This window comes from Falco cherrug, chromosome 1 (genome assembly GCF_023634085.1).
Source record: "Falco cherrug isolate bFalChe1 chromosome 1, bFalChe1.pri, whole genome shotgun sequence".
NCBI classification, from domain to species: Eukaryota; Metazoa; Chordata; class Aves; order Falconiformes; family Falconidae; genus Falco; species Falco cherrug.
The window spans coordinates 84,519,034-84,545,469 of NC_073697.1; the positions used below are offsets into that span (position 1 = coordinate 84,519,034).

The window sequence follows — 26,436 nt, forward strand, 5'->3', positions numbered from 1 at the left end:
CTGCAATTTTCTTCTCAGGTAAGTTCTAAGAGTATCTAAGCTTAAACAACCTTAGAAAAGCTCCAATATCCACTAAATTCAATGAAAAGATTTCCAGTGATGTCAATGACTACTGATTCTGCCCCCTGTGAGACTCATATTTAGAAGGAGATGTTCTCAGCTCCATTTCACCTCATTTAAACTAAGAGTAACCATGGTTCAAGACAAGTGTCTGTTGTTTCTTTTTTGAGGACCACCTTCCCAACTCTGAGGCTGCAAAGAACAGAAATGCACCAATCTGTCCAACTAACCAATGGAAGGGACCAACATTGGTCGAGACCTTTGTGGCACTGCACTGCCATGAGAAGACCTTCGCCCTGCATGCTCCGCCCTTTCAGGCCGTCCTGCAGATGGATTACCTAAAAGCTAAAAAACAACAACAGAAAAAACAGGTTTGTAAGTTACATGCATGATAACATTATGGTTATATGGTTGCACATTAATCAGGTCAATCACATTTGGAAGCATAAGCTCTAAAGGCAACTAAACTTAGTTTTTAACTGAAAGGTTAGCTGAAAAGTAAATACTGTTGCCTGGCAAACCTGCAAAAGAAAAAATGGTTCCCTGATTTATGGCAGAGTTTTGTAACCAGCAGCCACACATCAGAACAAAAAGAAAAGAAAAGAATAATTTTGGAAATATTCTTTTGCCTTTGTTGTTGCTGTTAAGATGATGCGATAACCTGCTGAAGAGCAGTATAACCAGTCATGAGAGCTGTGGAAATTTGACTGTACCAAAAAGGCGAGCCTTTTTCATATTCAGCTATGCAGCTCTGTCCAGCTTGCAGCATGTGAACAAGTGTACGTCCTCCTCTCTTTGAGCACACTGTTTTTCTATAATGGCCTTTGGTTGTTAAAGCCTTTTAAAAGTCAATGAAATATGTAGAAGGGAATGTAGACACACTTCGGCTCACATCACAGCTGTCTCTTTCTGTTCACTACCCCTGCAGAAAATATTGCGATTCTAGTAACCAAATAGTACTATTTTAATGCTTTCCAGAGTTCACCATGCAGTCATTGAGATTAGTACAGCTTGGGCACCAATTTTAATGGGAAAAATTTTTAAGGATCCTTTCAGCATAAACTGCTAGGCTAGAAGAGCAGGCAGCTCATTACTACTCTTACATGAAACACATTAGATTTGAGGTTTCCACTCTGGACTGTTGCAGACTGAGAGGGTAAAGAACTTGCTTTGGTCTTTAGGGAGCAGGGATGCCTACGGATGCATCTATCAAAGCGTGGAGACTCTGCTACAGATTAATGGACAGAAACGCAAATAGGCGAGATCACGCAGAGGCATCCTCGAAAGATATGGAATGACCCTGGCCTCTCTATTTGGAAGAAGCTCTTTGCCTGCATTCTCATGCAGAGATGCAGTCTGCAACTTCAAAGGCAAGAAGAGATGGTCTAAAAAGGAAGGCAAAGTAGTGACAGTGCAAAGATAAGGTAGAAAATGGAAATATGATGAAACCTGTGACTCCATAAATCTGGGTCACTGTCACACTGAGGGAGAATCTTGATTCTTGTCCGGAGATGTTTCATGATAAAGAGCATATCCTGAAAATTCTGGGAATGAGGTGAATAAAAACAATGTGATGAAATGAATTCTTTGACATTAATAGTAATAATTTAAAAAAATATTGATGAAATAGTTTTCCATTTAAAATGCAGCTTTTTTTAAAATGCAACATTTAGATGGGCGAAATAAATAAAAACAATCTTTTGGAAAAATTATAGTTCAGCTAACCCTTAATTAAAATTTAGATTCAGTTGTCCTTTAATAAAAGCAGCCATTATTGTAATTTATTCTGTGGGAAAAACATTGTAAAGCAAATTAAACTGATTTCAGCATGATACAAAAGAGGACTGTAAAGGAAAATGCAGAATAAGATACAAAAATGAATGGGGAGATTAAAATAAAAAGGGGAAAATGTAGCAGATAAGTCCAAACGATGGACTCTAAAAATTAATTTGGGGGGGGGGGGGGGAAAGAAAGAACAAAAAAGAACGAACTAAAGAAAACAGACTGATTTGGCAAGCAGATGTTAGAAGGAAGATTTATTTCACACACCAGAGAGTCTTCTGCATCTCTGTGGGATGGCTTTGCAAGTAGACCAGCTGCCCTAGAGTCAGCCATTTTTAAGTCGGTCTTCCAGCCTCCCTGAACATCTTCATTAGATAAATGATCTGTTTTACTACATTTCTGAGTCTCATACTTTTTCTCATAACTGGGCTTGACCTGCTCACTCCTGAGGTCTACAAAGGAAGGAGCCAGGTCACCAAAATCTTCTTCGATGCTGGTTTGTCTGGTTAAAGTTTTCCTGCGAGCAAGCAATGGCCTCATGCTTTTCCTACAGGAACAGTTAGCAGTCTCTGCACAACAGCTAGATGCAACGTTGGCAGAAACTGAATCGCAAGTATATCTGAAATTAAAACGAGATTCTTCTTCTTCACTTCCACAGTCTAGTCCACTGTCTGGGCTTCTCGATAAGGATCGGCTATATTTACATCCTTTGTCGTCTGCAGCAAAATCCTCCATGCCTGAAATTCTGTGCTTGGCTGGGTACCAGAAGTTGTGCTGCTGGTCTTGATTGTAGGGCCTAGGTGGTCTAGAGTCTCTAGCTATAGTGGGATTCTTTTTATAGGGCATACCTAAACCCTGCTTGTACAGCAGTTCAGAGTATTCACCATCCTCTTCAGCTACTTCTGGAATACTGAAAAGCTTTTTACTGTGATGTATCTGCTGTGAAAAGTCAGGCTGTTCCAAAAAAGTGGCTTCAGTGGTCTTATTCTTATCGCACTCCTTAAGATTATGTAATGTTAAAAACCAGACAGGGAACAAATAGTGTGTGACAAAAATAAAATGGGAGGGAAAAGGGAGAAGAAAAGAAAAATAAAGACAGAATTAGTTTTAGAGAAATGGCAAACATAAGACATGCAGCTCATTTAGTGAAAAGGATGTCATGCTTTGAATGAGAATCTGTGAAAAATAAGGACATGATTAAGAAGTTGCTGGGTGTCAGATACAACATGAGAGGTCAGTACAAACAACTGAGTGATGCTCTGAACAAGAATAAACCCATGCATTTAAAACAAAGCAATAAAAGCTGCATACAGGTTCCAGCATGGTAAATGAGAATGGCACTAAAACACAGCACTAATGCTTAGTATGTCCCTTGCCCCATGCCAAATTTCTATTTAGTGTTTCTTTGTAACTAGAACCCGTATCTGAAAATGAAATTTCTGTTCTAGCAAGCTTTCTTGCTTTGCATCTGTTAAAGCATCCTATACGTAGCAAATACTCCTTCATCTCCTGCCAGAGGAGAGCTACTCTGCAGACACCATTAAAGGAGTTCCAGCTTCCTTTGTAAAACAGTTAAACTGCACCATTTTTAAAGCTTGGCTTCCATGGAAAGAACCCTGAGAAGCAGGTTGCTCTCTGATGTCATTTGGTCTGCACTGTCATCAAATCTCTCATCATAATCTCATACCTGCTTGATAAAACCAATATTTGAGCATTGGCCTGTTAACAGAAGTAAAAGTCTCTGTTTATACCAAAAGTAGGTAAAAAATATCCCAGCCTGGATAAAACAAATATTCTGAACATGATAGATATATTTTTTAATTTTTCTATTACAATTACACAAAACAATTGTTGGTGTGACAAAAGAATCCTATGCAGTCTTTGTTGGACTCAGAAGATACAAAAGAATAATGATGCAGGAGGTGTTGTTTTTGACTGACATGGTTTATAGATTCTACATCATGGAGATCACCTCTCCTTGTACTTTACTCACTGCCCAGATCAGGCAGGTCTCTGGACACAACAGCACCCATAAATGATGACAGGATCATCTTGGAGACTTCATCAATACCCCTCTCTCTGAGCATGTTCAACTTAACTGGGGTTTGGGTATCTTCCCCTTCTAGGCATTAAGAACTAAGTTACTTTATGACTTTGTTTCACCTATTTTCATTCTTTTTAAAATGTGTATCACACTTACAAAACTTTTGAGACACGCTGCCATAAAAGTAGAAAAAAGTCAATAAATATGAACAAGGATAGTTTTGATTTGAGCTCAAATATCCCACATTTCAGAATGCTCAGAACAGGTAAGTGAGTCGAACCTTCCCTTGATCACCCACATCAGCCTTTGTTTTAGGGAATGACTGGAGGGAATAATAATCTCCCAATAAAGCAAATATGTATCTGCATGCAAAATGTTTTCTTGTTACTTGGGGGCATGTATTAACTCAGGAGAGAATGCTCAATTACAGCTGCAAGGCCATGGTTGGCATACTTTCAGATTACAAGAGGAAAAGGAATCTGATTACATTATGGAAAATTCAGTAAGCATGTTTTTCATTGTTTTGTTAATTACTGATATTGCAAAGTGAAACTGGATCTAGCAAAAGGGGAAAATTAACAAGCATTTCTGGAGTAGAGTCTGATCTGCATTTTATATCAGAAAACTTATCAGCATGGTGGGCCATATTCTCCAAATAGACTCAGACATCCAGGAGTCCCTTCTCCAGGAAGTACTCATATACTGAATGCTACTTCTGCAGAATGAGTCAACCAACTGTACCCTTCATTATACACTACTGCATCAAGAGAAGTATGCCTGCAGACTTTAACAAGTATAAAATGATTTACCACACCAATTAAGGGTCTGGATCTTTCTTTTGAAATATTAACACTGGCAATATTAATTTAAAACCAGTAAGTAAAAATACTTTCTGATGCAGAAAGAACATGAACAGTCTAGCCATAATTGACTTTTTCCTAGAGGAAAGGGACAGAAGCAGCATGCAGAAGGATTTTGGCTTCAACCTTTATGTTAGCAGAATAATAGAAAACCTGATTATCGTTTCTTTTGAAAAAGTACCTGTCTCATTCCAGATAGTATCAGAATAAAAGGATTGAACTTATAGTACATAAAAACAGTTACAAGAATGGTTAAAATTCTTGTATGCATGAGAAAAATAATAATACTGGTTTTTTAAAGAACAGCATATTGGAAGAAAAAAATCAACCTGTGAGTTTCCCTATCATTCAAGTTATTCAGCTTTCTAAGAAAAACACAATTTAGCATAATTGCTAGACACATAAAAAGCAAATACAATTTACATGTACAAATATACTCTCAGAAATACATGTTCTGTAATAGGTAGGTTCAACACTCTACGTATATACTCTCAATTGTTATACTAAAGTTGTCTTTCGCAATTAATATTTCTGTGCAGTGTTAAAGCAATATTTCTGATAGGCATTTCCTGCTGTCTCTGGTGATTCCTTAATAATCAGAGCACAAGGATTTCTGATAACTTATTTATCAAACAAAGCTAACCCAACTCCCTTTTTTACAAGCATGCTTTAAAATCTGTGGAAGAGATGGGACCAGCACTGGAAAAAGGGACAAATTACTCAGACATGGAAAAACTAAGTTGTTTTTCTTCTATATGTATGTATGCTTACATGAATCTCCTTGCTTAGAAGCACATGTAGTATATTGTCGTATCGAGATGGGAAAGGTCCCCAGATATAGAACAGAAATTGCAACTTCAAAAATTACATACGGGAAAAGAGTCAATTAGTGAAAAGATGAGCTACAGAATTACAGAATAATGCAAAAAAAAAAAAAAAAAAAAAAAAGGAATAAATGTATTAAAGTGGCCTTGACATCATAAACAGGGTTCACCCCGGTTCTAGGTCTATACAACAGAGATTTTCAATGGTCTGCAAATCCATTAATTGACAAAAAGAAATGATTTAAAGGAAGAATCAAAACATGGAGGTACTCCTAAGGTTTCTCTGCAGGCAAATTTACCTTAAGTGCATTGTGTGAAGTCACACTGACTCTGCGCCTTCCCCCATCCTCCAGCTGCATTTCGGAGTACAGCTCTTCCTCATCTTCTTCCATAATATCAGACAAGTCAGATCCTCTGCTGCTTTCTGTATGGTACTCTTCACCATGGCAATAGTGAGGCTAATCGACAGAGTGAGAAAGAAAAACCTTTACTGACTGTAAAGCTGAAAAATCCTTGTGTAACACCAATGAGGACTAGATTATTTCCTAGGTTTGAATATCAGACTAATAACCGCATATAAATTACATCATGTGGCTTGCTGCTCTGCTCCAGTGGAGAGATCATACAAGGCTTTTTGCCCATTTGTGCTCCCAATTCAAGAAATCCAATCTTAATCCTATAGGTGATACAAAAACCGATGTTTGCATTCAGGGCACCAAATCTAGTTTCAGTCTTGACTAAATTCCCTTGATTTATAGAGGTCCTTCGTACATCAGTGGACTTGCTAACCAAATTGTAAAAGCTCCAGGATAACACACATATCATCTGTTCTTCACAGCTGTTTGTTACATCACATTGCAATTTAAAAGTGATCAGTATTTAATTCTTGCAGGATGTTACCATCATTGTATGATGTAGCTAGCTGATGGAATTTGAAGCTTTCATTCTCTTAAACACTGTAGGAATAGATTGGATAAAACCTTAATTGTCTTTTTAAACAAGTCCAAATATTTCAAGTTCCTGTAAGTTTCCAACTACTTGGAAGAGGAAAACGTATGTCTATGTTCTACTGTCAGACTGCAGTAAAATATTTGAAGAATCAATATATGGTCTCTTATAAACACTAAACTTTTTACACTGGGCCTTCTTAATAAGATGACTGGTCCTATTAGAAAATCTTGGTCTCCCTGTGTCCAGAATAATTTTATTTGTATACAGAGGCACAGATGCATCTCTCCCACAAGCACATTTTGTAAGCCCAGCATGATTACCTGTACTCTAAAATTGGGAACCACTGTATGTGAATATGGAACCAATTATGAATATTACAACACTGGAAATCTGGAGCAATGTATATACATTTATAAATGCTTGAAATTCTATAACAAACAAAACTAAAATTTTAGAAAGTCTCAGAACTGGTATGAGAAAGAATGCCATGGCTTGGACTCTTCAACATGGGAGGTCAGATATTTGGCTAACAATTTGACCACGCTAAGACAGAAAATACCTCTTTGCCAGAATTTGTTACATTACTTTCAAGAGAGATGTATATTACTTTACATTTGTTTGCAGTGGGATCAGACCAAAAGCTGTGCAGATGTGCAAAATTCTTCTGGCGACATCTTTCTGTTAATTACAGCAGGCCAAGTATATATGGTGTTGGTTTTCTGCTAATTAAGATTACAGGTTATGGCTTTTATGGAACACAAAAATCCTTCCCCCTTCCCCTTTTTTCACAGCATGTTTTCACATGCAGTAGCAAGACATCATATAGAAAAAGCCCAGAGCCCAAACACGACATTCCAATCACATTTTCCATTTCAATTTTTTCATCTTCAGTTTTCTCAGTTTCCAGTGCTTAAGACTGCTGCATGGGATAAATATCGAAGATGTGTATCTACAGCCAAGCATTCGGTTACAATTCGGCAGTGTTACGCTCCAGTAACAGGACATTCACCTACTTCCCCACAATTCAGCTGCTTGTCTGTATAGTTTACCAACATGGCTACAATAATCAGATGGTGACCTTGATAACCTGCTGAGCTTCATAAAACACTTGTTTCATGTTGGACACCTGACACAACAAGACCAGGCTACTCACTTGCTTTCCAAGTTCTGACCCTTTCAGGAAATCATCAACTGAAGCCCCTCTTCTTTTGACATTAGGAGAATCATAGCCGTCTTCTTCATCATCTGAGTTAGCATACTGGGCTGCATTACTCCTTTCGCTAAAAATACTCCTCCTCTCCATCTAGAAAAGCAACAAAAAATGGAAAACTGTGAAGCAGGCTTGTTCCTGCAACCAATGGAAGAAATAGCAAATATAAGACAAGAACAAAACATTAAATATACTCATGGTTTAAAGCAATGTTAGTTTCCCCGACTGTAACCTTTTAACTTATCAAGAATTTTTTGCTCGTCATATTACTCTCGTTCATAAAAAACGATATGCTTTTATGTGACCATCAACTCAGCTCCTATTTTTCTTCCCTAAGTACCACTTAGGTCAAAATTCTCAGTATTCTACAGTCAGAGGCTGCTAACAAAGACACTACTTTCTCCTTGGCAGATGGTTAGTGGATGACCTAGCCACTACAGCATTTTTTAACCTCAGTAGAAAAAAAAAGCTACAGAATGAGACATCATGCTCTTCCTCTGCTCTGAGGTGACTCTTACCCTCAGCTACTGAACCCTGCTGCTTACTCTCACAACAGTAACCATCAGCCATCTAACAGGCTGGACAAAGGGCAGAAAGACGACACATAGCTTCTTCTGCAGCAGCCTACTGCAAGAGAACAATTTCTAGTACTGGGGACTAACCATGACAAATATTAGAACAATCTGATTTAGAGTGAATCCATCTGTAAATTTCTGTCTAGATCTCTGAATTAAACATTTCAAGCATCACAAAAATTAACTTAATTAAACATGGCTCAGTACATGTTAAATCAGCAATTTTCAAAACCTGAGTATTTTGATTCTCTTTCCCTATATGGTTGCTATATCAACTTTCACCACAGATTACCAAAGAAACTAATTGCCTTTTCTCCCTCTACTACATTTATTCCAGTTTGCTTTATTTATAAACAAAGGGAAAAAATGTATAGATGCATATATATATTTTTAGCAGACCTTATCGATCCAGAATTATTCTGGCTCCATTCTGTCCCAAAACAGGGGAAGTCAATAAGTTGGGGCTGTTAAGACAGGTATGAACTACCAAAGTTTATGGAGTTATTTTGGAGATATGATGGGAGACCAAAGACCGGACGTAACAACTCTGCCAGATGAAGGACCAAAAGAATGTACGAAAAAAGTGACACCAGATCTTGAAAACAAGTAATAGCCAGTTGTGAGCAGCTTGTGATGAGAAAGTAACTGCCCAGGGCACTGAGAGTATTTAAACATTGTATGCTGGGGTAGGAAAACCAGAGCACGTTGTCAGGATGCATGCACATCAGCTATACTGACCCAAGTGCCTCAAATACAGGATTTAAATTAACTGCAAATATCTGAGTCCCTACAGCAGCCATGGGTCGTAATGGTCTCAAAACAAGGGAGTCTCTTTTGGGCAGTAATGCTTCTAGCAACTACAAAAGGAGCTGCAATGAAAAGCTTTTACATGGCAGCTATGTGGAAGCTGTTGTAAATATCTGTGGAAGATGTAGCACTGGGCACTCTTGAAGGGCAAGTATGTAAAATTGCCTGTATATCCATGACAGCATACAAAATAGTGCTTTACGTGCATCTAAACTGTTATTTGCTATTTTGAAAAAGCAGACGGTTTTAGAACACAAACATGTTTCTTATCTGACTGCTAGTTAGATTCCCTTATCAAAATGAGACTCTGCCCTCATTGTGTAAACTGTCAAAAAAGATTAGCTCTCACAGTAAGTCTGTCCAAGACTTTTTGTCTGTCTGCCTATTTCTGGACCCATTTTTAAACTGTCATTTCTTGTTTTGATCTCTTTCAAAGTACTTGAGGTACTTGGTTGACTCTTCTCACATAGGCACAAGGCTCCCTTTTGACTCCTGCAGGATCCAAGCACAAACTTTGATGATTACTGATATTTTTTTTTTTTTTTTCAGAAGTAAGGCTCTGCATTTTTGGAGACAACATTTCTAGTGATGTTATAGGATTTCTATGCTGATCAAAGGCTGATCAATGCTCTTTATGGTTACAAGCATATTTGTGGAAAATGGCACAGAATTTTACCACACTGCTGCTTCTTAAACTATGGATCTTCAGGTATTTAAGAACGATTAGCTGCTCCTTAAAGCATACGATGAAAAAAAATATCCTTGAAGCAAAGTGCCACAATGAATAAAGCCAGCCCAAAGAAGCCTTAAGAAAAAGTCTGTCTTTACCCTGCTGCTTTCTGCAACTCGTTGTGCAGCTTCTCTTGCCATGGCTTTTGCAACAGTATTTGGGACAGGTGTGCCTTGAGGTTGAGGGAGTATTCGGTTAGGCGATGGAGACCTCCTCCCCTGAAGTGGGCTGTGAAAGTTAGGAGCAGGTGGCTCAAGCGTGTGTACATGAACAGGGGATACTGAACGAGTCTGCTCCCATGACTCATCCATTTTTAAATGCGGACCTAAATGTTCTTCTTTGGTTTCTGGGGCTCCGGCACTTGCTAATGGCTTAGATTTGGGAGCAGTTCTGGGGTGAGGGGTTGGAGGCACCAGTAGGTCACATGGAATGGCAGCAACAGAAGAGTCCACTGATTCCCCTTGTGCAGAGAGCGTTCGAACTGTAACTTCCTTTGCTTCCAGACTCCTTAGACTCATTAGCTCCACCATTGTGTTCTCTGCTGTTGGGAAGACCACCTCCGCCACCTGAGTACACAAACAACTTATAAGCATGAAGACATCTATTTCCCACCCCTCAACCCCACTAAAGTTCAACCTTTGAAATCTGAACATGGAGTGAATTATTGTCAACACAGTGGGCTGCAAGAGCCCACATTAGAGTTCCACACCAATTAGCACCAGTTGTCTTTCATCCTTATCATTCCATTTGTCCAAAAGCTTAAGTGCTTATAGAAAGGTAGCTCAAGAACACCTTATAAACAAACAAAAGAGCAGGTTCTACTGAAAACTGAGAAAACCTTGCACACATTCAAGTGCTGTGAAATGTTTATTGTTGCCTTTACCTGTTTGTTGAAATTCACCTAATTTAGATGGTTACATTAACGCTGGAGGAGAACTCACCCGTTGACCTTTCACATAAACACCATAGCCTGTGACATTGGCGCCATGGGAGGTCCCTGTTGCTGTCAGAGTTGGTGGTTTCCAGGACACCTGTATGGTTGCTGGGGTAGACCCAGCCCGTACAGTAACATCTTGAGGTGGAGCTGGAGGACCTAAGAAAGACAAGACTGGTCACTGTTGAGCCTCAGATCAGAAGTGTGTACATCAACTGATATACCTGCAAGTTGGAAACTACAGATCTCAAAGCACTTTGGTGTGTGTTTTTTCTTTTTTCTTTTCTTTTTAAAGACAAAAAATCCTTATTGCAGTTATTAAGTAAAAACAGAAGCACAGGCTCAGCAGGTCACAGCACCAAGAACTGACCCTCAGCTTACAGCCATTATCTAAGCCATATTTCTTTGCAAGATGGTCTATACTTGCAACTTGCTCTGGACATATTTTTATCCCTCCAGACTGCATAAGTCTACTTACTCTGAATGCAGAAGATGTTAACAGAAAAATGCAGGGAGAAAAAGGCCTAGGAGTGGCACTGTTAGTGTAAAACTGCTGCAGCTGACAGCAAGTGACTTTTTGGTATGTATCTCTGCACCGAATGTACACTACATACTCAGAAATCACTTTCAAATTTTGTCTCTCTGGATGATCAGTGGCTCCAAGTCATGATTTATGGGCCAGAAGCACACTGACACTAAGGTGCAATGTGGACTGCAAGGTGAAACCTTAACCTTTTCAAACAGTAGCACACTGGTTTAAAAGACAACTGGTCTTTTCTTTGCGCTAAAGAAAAAAATTTGCCAACTAACCTTTTAAGGCATTTACAGTATGTCAGTGTAATAGCACACCAAATACATGCTTAATTAAATGACATTATTACCCTACTATAAATAGCTCTTCTTTGGACAGAAAGTCAAAGTAAAAATATCATAGACATTATTAGATCATGAGCATTTCAGGCATCCTGTTGTGTTGATTTAAACAGTCAAACCCTCAGAAGTGTTTCATGCTAAAACATCTCAGAAGCAGGATTCAGCTGTAGCCATCTCTGAGTAATGGCCAGGAAAATACAAACCTTGGTGGCTGTGAGTTTGCTTTTGCCAGTGACCTAAGCACAACCTATAGTTCTGTTCATCTACCAAAAAAGGTACAAAAATATTTCAACTCTGTGCACACGTTGCTACAAAATAGATCCTGATACAAGTGTAAATATCACAGAAGCCTCAGCTTCCAGATATGCTGGCAAATTGTCAGTGCATTTCAGTAGTTTGCTGTCACTGAATTTCATCCTCTAGTGAGCATGGAAATAAAATTATGGTCATGTTTAGGACAGTAGAGGCACAACATAAAATTTTTGCCAATACCATCCCTTGCATCTAAAATGTATTTCTAACTTACAAGGCCAAAGTATGCAAACTGACTAATACTATTCTTGGCCAAGATGCAGATTTTGATTTAGGATTAAATTTCAACTTCCCTGACCATCCTATTTTATTGACAGCTAGCACTCCCAATCCAGCAAAGCTCCTCAGCTTACAAGAAAGAATGCATCTGACCTAGTCCAGTATCTTGGCAATGACAATATTACTAATCTGCTCCTGCAGTTTGAAGTCACCTTCCTTCCATTCTCCCAGAACCAAACAACCCCCATTGACTCTATCTCAACCCTCACAGGCTGTAGCAGAGAGAGCTTTAATAAACTGTAATGTGCAATGCTTAGTATGGTTTCTATTTCTCCCCATCATTCAATGGGAAATGACTCCTCATAGCTTTTGACGGTCTTGTTATAAACATAAATGTTTGTTTCAGAATTCTGTTACAGTTTGGTCTTCATGAATTTATTACATAAATTAGCTCAAAACCCGTAACAGTCCCATTGGTCCCGACCCTGTCAATACTTCTATTTTTAGACCAGAGCACCCAGAAGAGAATGACTTCTGTTTTAACTTAAGCAATTCTAATGCTTTGATGTACCAAGAAGAGGAGTTCAATGGCTCAGCAACTAAAAAGCTGTCACAGCTTTGGTCTGATAGGAAGCAATGGGTTTTAAAGTATAAATCGTGTAAAACATGATATATCTATGCAAAGAGAAAAATGAAAACACAACCTCTAATTGTCCTGTACCTTTTATGCAGCTGCTCTCTCTAGCTTTGAAACGAGAGCCGTTATCTCATGTTAATTTTTGCTTAATGTATTCCTAACAAACTCCTGAGATTGATACAGTGTGACAATTTTAAATAGTCACTGGTCCCCACTCCCTTTTTGCTGTAAGTGGTCAGAGGTATCCTTTTCCATAAGGATATCACTGAATAAACTAGGAAAGAGCAGAGCTTCTCAGCTTCAAGTAAAGCAAGCCTATGTATTAATTTGTAAAAATTTCTGAAGCCCTTAGAAAAATGTCAGTACAAACTTTAGCAGCTGCCTGTGACCAGTTATGCTGCAGTTCACTGCACTGTCTGCTAAACCTGACATTCACAACTAAAGCTTTATGGGACATCACTCACCTGCATGCATCTTCTAGAGAAACATAATAACAACAGATTCACTTCATACAGAATATCTCCATTGTTCTCTCAGCACACTCTAAAACAACCTTTGAAACATGTTCCTTACAATGTATATCAACTAAAGGCATTTAAGGTGGGAAAATAATCTAGTCTGAGAGAAAAACCACTATTAGTCACATTAAAGACACTTTCTGTATTATTATTCTTTTAACTGTAGTTTGGAAGAAGAGACGTGATTTCTTAAAGCCAGCAATATTTGCAAGACAAAAACATGCCACACTATGACGGTAACTCCTATTCTTGACTCTTGACTTCATGGGCATCCTTTTCCCTCTGTTTCCAATGACTTTTGAAACAGAAGCATCAGCTTCTAATCACTTCAACAGTTGCTATTTTATTTTTCTATATAACACTGGCTTTCGTAAAAATGCTCTCTTTGAAATGTAGTGCCAGGGAAGATTCTGGGATCTCTGGATCTAAAAGCAGAGGCTTTGCTGCATTTTAGCTCCTCAATAGAGAACAGCCCATTTATTACTTTAGCATACTTCAGCAACTAGAGGGAGATACAGCATGTTAAGTGTTCAGCTTGAAAAATCCTCACTTGAAAGAGCTTTCCCAAATAACAAAGAAGTCAACGTATCTGAGTAAGTTCAAGCCACATTCTAGGCAGTCTGACTCCCACAGAACATACACAAAGCTTAAAATGCTCCCCACTCCTAGCAGATGCTATAATAGCACTACTATTTATCTCACTGAAATAATTTAAGACAAACAAGTAAATGCGTGAGCTGAGGGCATTTTTACTGAAACTATAAATCTACAGCATCAAAACCTGTAGACATACAGGCTTAACCCCCTCTCTACTCAAGCAGCATTACTGTCCTGCATGTCTCCTTACATGTACGTCATGCAAACCAAGGAAGAGACCAGAACTATTTCTTGCCCCTTTGCCAGAATCAAATCCCAGCAGGAAGTCAATTAAGCCATAGCACAGTACATGCTATTGAAATTTCACTTGCCAGGAGTCACGTGTACTTGACTGTCCTGGCTTCAGAGGCATTTGGTGCTCTGAAACTCTGAATATAAAAGGAATCTTCTACTTGTCCTTGACTAGATGACCTTGGTTAGATGGATCTATAAGGAGGGATGTTCAAATTTTTCAGGTAGTGCCACTCCCCCTCCCCCAAATTATGAGATTATTCTTTAAATGCACTACATTATTTCTGCTCTAGTTTTCAGCATTTCACTGTTCTTAAATACTGGGAAATGACTGATAACTTACCAATATTCCTAATGTAAAAGCAAGGTGGGAAAAAACCTCAAGACTTGCCAAAACACAACCAATTTGTTATCTTTACAAATGTACATTTTACAATGTGATTACAACTTTGCAACCAAAATGTGTTTACATTCCCTAAATGACTGCATGATCCTCTAAGATGTCTGTGTTGTTTTCCATTACAGAAAAGGGCTGGATCATCCCTGTAAAAAGCTCTTTAAGACACACAAGTAACATACAAATAACATGTCCAAAGTAGTAACTTTTTTCCCCAGTGTTGTTCACAGCAACAAAAATAAATTACTACCAGAAAAACTCTAACTCGACAAATTTAATACAAATGGAGACTAATCTGATAAAACATTTAGTGTGTCATCTGTGATGATGATAAGCATGGATTTCCCTAGTTTATCTCCCCAAAATACTTCAGTCCTTACTGAGGAACAAAGAGGAGAATAATGTAGGACAGGAATTAATTTTAAATACCATAAAGCAATCTAACAACCCTCAGTCTGCTCATGAAAGTGACAGGGATTTCAGCATCAACCTAAAGGTTAGATTAATTTATCTAGTATTTTCAGAGAAACTTAACTGGAGAGTTTTGGGGTAGGGAGAAAAATATCAAACCTGCTGGCAATGTAGAAAATTCCACAAAGGCTTCCTTTTTTTCTCGTTGTTCCAAGGGAAGCTGCCAGGGCATCTGATGGGGCTTGGCCATGACCTTCACCTTGTAGGCCATATTGGGCTTCAAATTAAAAAATTGGTACTTGTAGCTAGCAGCCTTGACAATGTCAAATTCTTCTTCATTAAGAAAGATCACATGACTGTAATTACTATTTGTAGGGAGCCAGGACAGCTCAGCAGAAATCTGGGTTATATTGTCCACTTTAAGATTAGAAGGGGCTACTACGACGTCCTTCCCAACTAACAAAGTGCACTGCAGTTCATCTGAGTTACCCTTGTTTGTAATGCTCTGAATTGATATTCGGTATGTACAAGTAGAAATGTTAAGCTTTTCTATAAGAGCTTTTGTTCTACTTCCCAAGGCTATGTTCATCCGTACTTCTTTGTCAACCAGAACATTGTAGCTGCTAATGGTTCCCCATCCGGGTGGCACTACTGGTGGCTCCCAGCCCACAATGACACTTTTGGCTAGTTGTTTAATAAGGGTGATTTTTCTAGGATAAGGCACAATGTCTTCTCCAATTTCATCAATGTTCACATCCAGAGTCCCTGCACCATTGCTGATTACACTAGAGTCTACATGACTTGGTGGACTTATCTCCAAGAGATCTCCTTCCAAAGTAGGACCTGAATGGTTGATAAAATTCTGATCTTGTTCACTGCTTAATGTGCTTGATAACCGGGTCTCATTGTCTTGAACAAAATCCACAAAATTTGAAGGGACTAGTCCTCTTTGTCCATCTAGAAGTTCCCCTGGCGAGAAAGAACAATGCAATTAAAATTCCTTTTGCATGTCAATGCCTTGCAAGTGGACAAGATAAGGAAGAAGATATAAGTGAAAACTACACAAAAACCATTCACAGTTTGAGAATGTAAAGGCTCAGTAAGGAAAAAATCAGAACTGCCAGTAAGCTTTCTTGTCAACTTAAATCTTGCCAGTGGGAAAAGCTGACAATATAAAATATCTCACAATTAGTTTTGCCTGTAAGGAGCAGCTTTGCTGGTGCAGAAACTCTGTTAATTAACATGATGACAGGGGTAATTTTAGAAAATTATTTGGTGGTAGATGAAGGAAAGAATTGGGAGCATGTTTGACAGATGAACTGATTTGAATCTGCATCAATTAGCATGAATTCACAGGTTAAAAAAAATAAATACCTTCATAAAAGCCATCTTCATCCATATCTCCATACACATAAAGGTACTTCCCTGCCGTGAGGGGTAGCTCTGCCTCTGGATTTTCATTTGGGCCATCAAAAGGGTTGTAACTGCAAGTGGAGTATGGATGGAAAACACGTTTGTTCACTTACAACCCCCACACAACTGAGTACTAATCAGAAAAAGGTGCACAGTTCTAAGGCTGCACAGGAAGGTAATTCCTCAGTTCAATCTTTCCACTTCCCTTCTGAAACATGTATTCTGATTTGAGTCTAGGTCACCTTGTTGTGAACTGTAACTATCACCAAGAGGCTGCCATGAAATGCAACCTATTCACTTAAAACCACATCCTTTTCTGTAGAATTTACTTACACATTTTTCACTTGGGTCTCTTTGAAAATACTGGGCAAAATCTTCCTTATTTTTTAAAGTGAATTAAATCAAACTCAGCTGTGGGGGTCTTTTCTAGTCCCCATATTCTGTTTGTTTTATATGGCAGTTCTTTATGACAAGTTTAGTAACTTCAACAGAGACAAGTTAAAGACAAAAGAAAGGAGTTACAGCTAAAACAAGCTACTCATAGACAAAACCTTCTTATAAAGTATTGAAATCCATATCCATCCTGAAAGAAATTGTTTGTCGCAGAGATTTTTATCGTGACAGTACTCTGTATCTGAAATTTTAGTGTGCAAAGCAAAGATGTGAGGAACTTTTAACTCTTTCTTGCATTGATGAAAAAGGACTTTATAACAACAGGTTGAGACATTCTCTATAAAGTAGGAGTAAAGGACTGCACATTCTCATCTCATTTAGACATTGAAGGCTAGCAGTACAGTGGTTGGTAAAACAGCTTAAACTTTCTTCGACAATTACAGCACATGGAAATGGCACTATTTTGCAGCCAGTGCAAACAGGAAAGAGGTCTGCTTTCTATAACATTGGTTCCAGGTAGTAATTCAGTGCACGAATAAAAGTGAAGCAAAACTAAATGTTGAATATTACAAATACATATTATACACATAATGAGCTGGGGTTTTACCTATAACGTGCAATGCAAAGATGGACCTTCCCAGAATATCTCTGCTTTGAGGTATTGGAATTCTGATCATTATCCATCTGTAGAGAAAGAAAAAAAAAAAAAAAGACAATGTGATTTCAAAAGTATGTATACACTGTTCTCCTGACAGGTGATATAAATCAGACAGTGTACACACAACTTTTTTTTTTTATTATTGAATTTTCACGTGGAACAGAACTGGTTAATTTTACTAAGAAGGGCTTAGGCTAAAAAGGAACTGCAATTCAGAGTCTAACAGGACAAAGAAACTGAGCTAATTCCTTGACAGCTTGCTAGAGATTTAGATCACCTGTCCGAGACTGGATGTTGGTCTTCCTCAAAAGCTTGCAAAATTGACAAAGTACTTGGTCATCTGGGCAGTGGAGATGGCTGAAGGACAGGTGGTATTTACCACACCAATCCCTTTCATGCTGCTGACTAAAGAAATAGTCATGACTTAAGCATACCAGTCTCACTGACCACCTCTCCCTCCTGACTAAGCTTTCAGTAAAGTCTTCATTAAAGCATAGTAGTAAACTCAGTTACTCCAAGATGACCTAGTGTAAGTGGTATGCCTAGTGTTTCTGGGCATAGTACAGCTGTATGATCACACAGACAACCTAGAGGAATACCTTGATTTTTTAAATCACAAAACAATAGTATAAACCTGATACCAGCGACTAAGTACTTAAGACAAATGCTGAGTTTTGAGCTGGTGAGAATGTCCACTTCCAAACACTTGGAAACAATGAGTGTCACATAAAACATACTCCCTTGTCAATCCAATCCACAGCAGCAGCACTTCTTGAATTCTATCCTTTCCACTAATTGAAAGAAACAATATATTATTTCCTCTGAGTTTACCATCATATCTAACTCAGTTCTGCAAAGTTACATATTTATTCCATTACAAATGTGGTCTACAAAACATGGAGTTAAATTGTGATGCTGAATCAACAGAGGCTCCACCGATTGTAGCGATGCACTAGGTATCTCACTGGTAAAATAGTAATTCTTTCTGTTATGCTTCAAGCCCAATAGAGATCTTAAAGTGAGAGACACACTTCTTTCCTCTGCTTATTTTACAGTATGTTGTGAACCCTTTTAGGAAAAATGAAGAACTTTTTAGCTGAGCTTGAGAGAACTTTAATTAAGGTAGAAATACTAGGTTTAACAGTGGAATCAAGTAAGATAAGTTGTCCAAAAATTGACCAAAATTTTACAATCTGGAAAGAGTGAATATTGAGCTGCAACTTTCAGGCCTAAACTGGTCCCTGCTTCGTTCCAAGTATGGAATAAAAGTGGACCAGAAAAATACTGAGTCAAGTCACTTTTCCTCTGAATTGACTCCAAGGAGATGGGTTAGCACAACACACACTACTCCGCTGACACTCCACTTCCAGCGAGGAGGACGGTAATAGTCAGCTAACAGGTATTCTCCCCAGTGTAGTATTTGGAGATGCAGGCAAATTTTCAAGTGTTGTCAACCTGATGCCTTTTTATGGGCATGTCACAAAGCTCATAACTACGCCAATAATGCTTATCCTAGAAGATTCTGTTACTAGTAACAATCAGGGAAGTTGCAGATACATTTTTGCAGCATTTTTTTTTTTTAATCTTATTTCAGATTTCACAGCATTATGCTCTGGTTTTAGATTTTATTCATACACTCTCCCCCTGGGTCTGGATACCTCTAATAACCAATGGAACTTAATTCCTGTGAGCTTACATAATGTATGTATCACATAATTACACTCTAGAAGGCACTCAACGAACAATTCTGCAAAAGAGGGCTTGGCATTCTCAGTGAGAGGTAACTAAAAAATAGTAGAAAAAGGGAATTAATTCTGACATGCTCTTCTTCTGTTCCTTGCTGTTAGTTCTGCTTCCCTAAGTCTCGCTGCTAAGCTACTTTTTCTGGTTTGACTACTTTGGGATGCTTTTTCTGTGACCTCTTCAGAAAGCAGTGAATGTTCCCACTTTGCAGTAATGCTGCTACATAAATATGCATTTATATATAAATATAAATGTATATAAAAATATATATTTATTTTTGGATAATAATTAGATATGCCAACGGAATTCCTACTATACAGAAATCTAATATTTTGCTGAATATCCTACATCATACTCAGGCTAGTGATACATTTAAAAACATTTTGATTGTATCAACTTTCACAGGTTCTGTAGCAATGGATGTAAAATTGAAAATATGCACACAATTACAATTTATTTACTTTTCTAAAAATTAAGAATGGGATTCAGGACTGTAAGGTGAGGTGTAAAATCTGAAGATCATTTCCTGATGCATATATAAAACAGGCTTGCAGTATTTAATAATAAATAATACCCTCTATGAAGTTTTCAAAATGTGTCCTATTCCTCCTTATATTTAACATTTGTCCTAAATATCAACAACCAACTTGCTATGTCACTTTTGTAAAGCTCTTCTGAACTTCCCATCTGCTTTCTACTACAATTCTACTGAAAACCAGAAAACCTTTCTAAGAAAGGAGGAACTGAACCTTTCCAAAGTGCAATTAAACACAAGCTGTGAAGCTGAATGGTGGAAGAGTTCAGTGCCAACATCCTGCAGCTTTCACTTCCAGGTTACAGGCTCCGTATCAGTTCAGGAGAGTGTGCAGGAAACTGCCGTTAGCAGGTGGTACAAGCTGAGCTGCAGTGAGAAGTTTCACACACCATGAAAACCAGGCAAAGGCCAAGGCCTACAGCATAAGTTCCTTCCCTGTCAGAGCATAACTGCCTGGACAGGGCACTGCATGGAATTTCTCTTCCATTTTCCCAGGCTGTATCAAATCACACTTTTTGATAGATAAAATAATAATAAAACCACATAACAGACACACACCAAAACAGCCACAGAAATGCTGACTTACACCTTTTATGCACAAAAGCAGTACAACACTCTGAATGCATCACTGAAGGCTAAGGTTTTCATAGAAGCGTGGGGTTCTCGCACACCCATTTTTTTTACTGTGTAACTAGGATATCAGCCCAGACTGCTTTGAAAGTATCAGTTAAATTCCCACTGGTCATGTTCCCAAGTTGTCTCAGAAAATGAAAATGTTCATGTCTGGACTTTCTGAAAGCAGGTGGATCAACCTGCATCAGTCCTCTGGATAAGAGAAGTCTTGGCCCCATAATATATATTTTCAGTAAGAAATTTAAAAAGGCTCACGTCTGAATCAAATCTGCATCTTGGGGTACCAGATCTTGACTTTGACAGGAATGTAGGTTTGACAGACAATTGTTCTGGTTTGTCTCCAGATATTTGAAGGGGTCGTATAAACTCTGAAATCACACAACGACTTCCAGAAGGACTTTCATGACCTGTCAGTGAACAAAACACATATGAGAATAAGTAATTGTTCTCAAGCAGAAACACTGACAACTAATAAGCAGCAGTGAGTTATTTTATCCTCCTTTTAGAAATCATTCTAGAAAAAGACTAAGGTAGGGAGACTGCAGAGCATAAAAGTAGCTAAGCCTACTAGTTCCCAGCCTTTCAGTAAATTACATAAGTCAACAATATGTAACGGAACACAGTGTAGAAAGTGAAGGTATTTTAATTAAAAACAAAAAAAAAAGTTTTCCCTAATGAAAATAAACTCCGCTTTTCTTCTGACCTCCTTGATGTCTTTGGAGAAGTTATCTGACAGGCAGTTTAACACACCCAGTGCTAAAATGCTGCTGATGGAACCCTTCTATTTCTTCCAGGGACTTGGTCATATACTGGAAAGTAGAATCAAGTCATGCATTTATCTTCTAAGAAAGTGACTAAATTGCTAATAATCTAGTTGGCAGGATATTAATTTTTAAATGTAGTGGCTTGGCTTTTGGCAGGGTAGTAAGTTCCAAGAGCAATTGCTTCATATTTCTTAAAAGCTCCTCATTAACCCAGTACTAAAACTTATTATTTGATCACAGTGCCATCTTTCCAGTTTCTGAAAAACAGAAGACATATGCTATGAAAAAGAAGAATCTCCAAAAATGCTTTTTAAATATTTTTATTGTGCTTTTTTGAAGCACTTAAAAATAAAAAGGAAAAGACAGTTTATACTGCACATTTAAAGGACCTAAAGAAGCAGCCTTACAAGAGGCTGAACACTCTTACCTCCTATTGACCCAAGTGAAAACTGGGACTAATGGTGTGGGGACACAAATAAAGAGAACAATTTCATCAAGGTTGCAAGAGAGACTAAAAAAGTGTAATATAAAATACTTTTAGATTTTTTCCCTTTTACTGTTAGTTTAGTCCCCAGACCACATGAAAACAAGCAGGGACTTGTAAACTAAGCCTAATTATACTTGCAGCATCCACAGAAGTTATAGCAAAGCAGAGTCTAGGGTGTTGCTGACAGAATCATACATGCAGAGTGCCTTCTCCTTTCTCCCTCTCTCATTAACATAATAAGCCTACACTCTAATTTTTCAGACTCTGGACATGTGTAGGTTCAGTATTTCCTCTCTAGTTCTGCCAGAAGTCTGGACAGCAATCCTTTGCTACTGGATTACAGCTTCCCAGACACACATCACTAGGAATTATTAGTGGAACTTCTTTATTCATATTGCAGAGGAGAATAAGCTCTACAACATATCATCAGAGGGTTTTTCTGGTGTGCTCCTTAGTCCAATATGATTAATTTTCTTTGCATCACTGTAATTTACAGCAGGACAGCTTAAGCACATTGACAGCAGGGAAATACACAAGACATCATACGAAAGATTAATTAAAACCAGCCCCACTTACAGAAATCCCCAGGCTGAAAAAGGGCACACTTTTTATTCTTGGAACCTTTCTTACATATATATAACAGAAAAGTCATCCCCATTCAGAAACCTTTAATCAATTTAGCTCCTTCTGTTTGTTGTTAATATGCCTGCCATATCAGTCTGTCAGCGCCAAGCCTATAAATAATTGGTCCAGCTGTGATTATTCATTCAAAGGGAAGTGCTGTTTGGTCTTATGCCTCTTGGATTTTTCAGGCTTTGTCACTAAATTAGTTGCACTACATACAAAATGTGGAGAAAGATTCTTGGTCAATATAGCCCTTGCTTTGCATACATACAGGATGATAACCAGGATAGGAACACAACGCTGTCAAGAACTCCAGAATATCAAGATGATGGAAGATACTGAACTCTTATTTTTTCCCACTTGTAAAACAAGGTGCATAAAATTTCCCTTGAGTCCTTAAAACATAGGACAGGAAACTGTGTGGTAGCCGTAATCGCATCATCTAACTGGATACATCTATGGTTCCAGGTGGTGCTAATAACCTATTCAGACACCTCACTTCCCATAAGAGTAAGTTTATACCCATACCATCAATGTATGTGGAAATACAGCTTTTGCCCCCAAAAATATGTAAAATGGATCTGTCTTCCTAAGTGGACTTAGTGCTGCCTTCAGTGTTTACGTTTCTCTATCCATTTAGCTACTTGTGCAATGTAACATTTCCCTGCTCAATACAATCTGCACTGGGTGCCATCAACTCTTGACTATGAAAAAATGTGTGAAGTAATAGAAGCTGATCCTCTAAGGCTCCTTCCCATGCTGTGAGACTGCTTTTATCTGGAACCACAATGTGATCTATTTCTTAAAGCAGCTTAAAAATCACTGCATTTTCAAGGTGTTCTAATATCTCAAATAAATTGGAAAGAACAGATTTTTATGTGAGCCATAACGTTAGCAGTCAGTTTCTGTGTATTCTGGACAGGAGACTTTTTTAAAAGGTCATGAGATGCTTCAATAATATATGTAAATTCATGCTGATTCTATCTACGTAGAACCACAGCTGGATTAAAAAAAAACAGTAAACACAGCATCATCAAGCAATGCCTCTGCAAAATGTTAAATTGAGATTCACTGTGCACATAGCACATTCCTCCTGAAACTCCATAATCTCCTGATCATTTCTATAGAGGATATCTATTTTTGCAGATTGTGAACACATGAGTACAGGCAAAAATGGCTGTATTTAAAAACTGGCTTAACCTTACTTCTAAAATAAGAAACAATTTCAAATTATGTTCTCTTGTTCATTCAAGGCAATTTTACTGATATATCCCTGGACTTGAACAACAGATGTGGAAGAATCAGACCTATAAAGACTGTTTTAAAACTTGTTAACTCACTCGAAACTAAGAATAAAAAGTGCACCTTTCCTTTTACATTTGCACTCTGGAAAAACTAAGAGTTAAAAATGAAAAACACAGGAGGTCAGTTCAAAAGAACACCCAGCAGCTTCTGGAAATGTCTCTTTTTTTCCTTTAAATACTAGAGAAGAATCTTATAAAGCCACAGGGGTTTTGTCTGTGAAGTGCTGTAAAATCCATATATGCTCAAAATGGTCTTTTTTGTTCCCCATGACTGTCAAAAGATCTGTTAAGGAAGTCTGAAGCACACCTTTTCAAGGAAAGAGGCAAAGGAAGAGCACCAGACAACTTAAAATGTCTCAGCAGAATTAAAGCTGGCCATAATGTAGTATAATTAGACTACAATACAGAATTGTATTTATTGGAACTGTTGATTCATTATGGACTACCTACATTATCTAGAAAGGCCATTTAAATGAGCCTTTTCTCTAATAAATAATAAATCTTAAAGTTTCTATATCCGATTGTGACATCATTATATGTTTAGTGTTAACTTTTTACATTCTAATCTGTTCTGGCTAAGTTTATTTAATTTTCTGATATGTTCAAACATCACCAATTAAGACAAAGCAGCTGGTCATAAACTGATCTCATTTCCATCATTTGCGTTGCTGTGCTTTGAAAGCTGTTCTTGTATTTCCTCTTGTGTTCTTTCTTCCTCACACATAATACAAATAATTACACTTCTGGTCTGAAAAAACTTGCTGTAGCATTACCAATGTTATTGTGAAATGGTTCATTTCATTAACTGGAAATCCTGCCCACTTGCTCAAACATTACTTTATTTTTACCAGTGTAATCATACTGAGAATTAATATTGTGCAAGAATTTCTGATGTTTATACACTAGTGCTGCAGGACCTGAACTCTAAGTTGCATAAAAATCACTAAGTTACAAGAAAAGGTCTACTGAGCAAGGCTTTTAAATGACTTCAGTACAGACCTAGCTGTGTTTTCTATTTTAGTCAAGGATTTCTTGGAAGATTTTGTTTGTTATGTTTTGAAGGTTTTTATAAAAGCTGTTTCCATTAGTATTTCAAGAATAAATGTAAGTTAGCTGGCAGAGTTCGACTGAGTACCTCAGAAGGTTTAGCTGATTTTTATTTGAGGACTGGGACCTATTTAGATCAATTCCCCAGACACAGACAGACTAGACCTTCACTTGCTGCCTAAAGGACATTTCAATACCTAATTACCTTTCCTTTAAAATTAATTGTTGCTTTGAAGATCCTGCCCCTAGAGACACGAGGAGCTAATCCTGTTGATACCAACAAAATTTGTTTGAAATTGTTACAGCTATCAGGTAATGCCTTCTGAATTCTTCATTTAGTGCACTTTACTATCTACTAAGGTAAGACTTTCAGCTCCAGAAAAGCCTATGAACTAATACACACCACAGTGGGTAAGAATGGAAGCAGTTCTAATTTTCTGTTCAAAAACCCAAGGTATACAAAGTACAAAGTTACTGAAGTGAAATGAAAGGAGGATGCCACCATGGTTCCTTTTGACTTAGTTTCACATTGAGTTTAGCACCCTTCACTTAAGATAACTGCTCATCTGTAATGATAGAGAAATTGTGATTTCTAGGCCCTATGCCTCAGAATTTTTCTAGGAGCCTAGGAAGATGAAATAAAAAAAAAGTCAAGACTACTTCATTTTTCCTGTTCCCCTTCGTATTTATTTTAAAACAACTTTGGGGGAATTTGTAAGCAGTGGAAATTACCTTACAAGCGTTCCTTTGCAGAACAAGTAAAGTCATTCTAGTGTGGGTGATACTGAGTTGGTGAGCACGCTCCTCAGCCTTGATAACAACATAGTTATAATACACAATCGAACATGCAATTTACATGCAAGTTACTTTCAAGTGTCCTCAGGTAACCTCTTGCCTTAATCTTTGCAATTTTCTTATGAATAATGAATCAATAACAAAGTTGTGTAGGTAGGAAGAGCAGTTGCCTCTGGCAACAGGAGATGACCTGGTGAAAGTTCAACATAGATCTTGGAAAAACACATACTGTTGAAGATACTAGGTACCATAAGTGTAGGAACACCAACAAAGAAATAAATTAATTAATTTCTTTTTACTTTACATTCTTCATTTTTAAAGAATTTAAATCAACAATATTTTTGTTATGACTTTTCTGTTTCTAAAACACCTGGCAGTTAGATGTTCAAATACTATTTTAAATACTGTTAAAACACACCTTTGCACAGTTTAGTAAGCAACTGCAGATATTAACCCTGTTCAGTTCTGTTAAAATATATCACATGAAACTCCTTTCCAACCAAAATCACTTTGTGACAGTTTGTGTTTTTGTAGACAGTGTTTGCTTCCACTGATTTTATAATTTTTTTTTTTATTGTTTTACTTTCAAGTTCTTATGGAAAAGTGCATGTTTTCTGTTAACAACTGTAACTAACAAAAACACTTCCATGTTTATCAAAATATTTCATTCAGTTTGCCCATCTTCTGCCCAGCTCTGTTCACAAGTTTCTCTTAGTGTAGAGAAACTAGGGCAGCTCAGTGTGGGGTATCTGTGCTTTCTTTTCCCTTGAACTGCTACTTTGACAAGATAGCAAATCTTATTCCTGTCCCTGAACCAGTGAAGGTTTTACAACAAAGCCTGTACATGCAGTCTTTCTTCTTCCAACAGAAGTAGATGTTTACATAAGGTACACATCACTTGAACGCTCACCTCTACACCCAACAACAATTAAGAGAGAATTCTGCTTACAGCAGTGCCTGAATTAAACTGAAACAACCTCAGTGAAGGCTTAAAAGATACTCTGAAAT

General features: G+C 37.8%; 1 protein-coding gene across 3 annotated transcripts in view; it reads right to left on the minus strand.

Annotated features, from left to right (window-relative positions):
- The window catches only part of RIMBP2 (RIMS binding protein 2), a 162,535-nt gene that overhangs the window by 19,313 nt on the left and 116,786 nt on the right, over positions 1-26,436 (minus strand). For 2 of the 3 annotated variants that reach the window (XM_027814018.2, XM_055712049.1), the window contains 9 exons: positions 20,663-20,814; positions 17,446-17,522; positions 16,407-16,516; positions 15,192-16,001; positions 10,785-10,936; positions 9,942-10,409; positions 7,675-7,824; positions 5,870-6,028; positions 291-405 (listed from right to left, as the gene is read on the minus strand). In XM_027814018.2, coding sequence (XP_027669819.1) covers positions 291-405; positions 5,870-6,028; positions 7,675-7,824; positions 9,942-10,409; positions 10,785-10,936; positions 15,192-16,001; positions 16,407-16,516; positions 17,446-17,522; positions 20,663-20,814 — 2,193 coding nt within the window. Of the gene's footprint in view, positions 1-290; positions 406-2,109; positions 2,842-5,869; positions 6,029-7,674; positions 7,825-9,941; positions 10,410-10,784; positions 10,937-15,191; positions 16,002-16,406; positions 16,517-17,445; positions 17,523-20,662; positions 20,815-26,436 lie in introns of all 3 variants that reach the window. The other variant, XM_027814017.2, reaches the window with a different exon arrangement.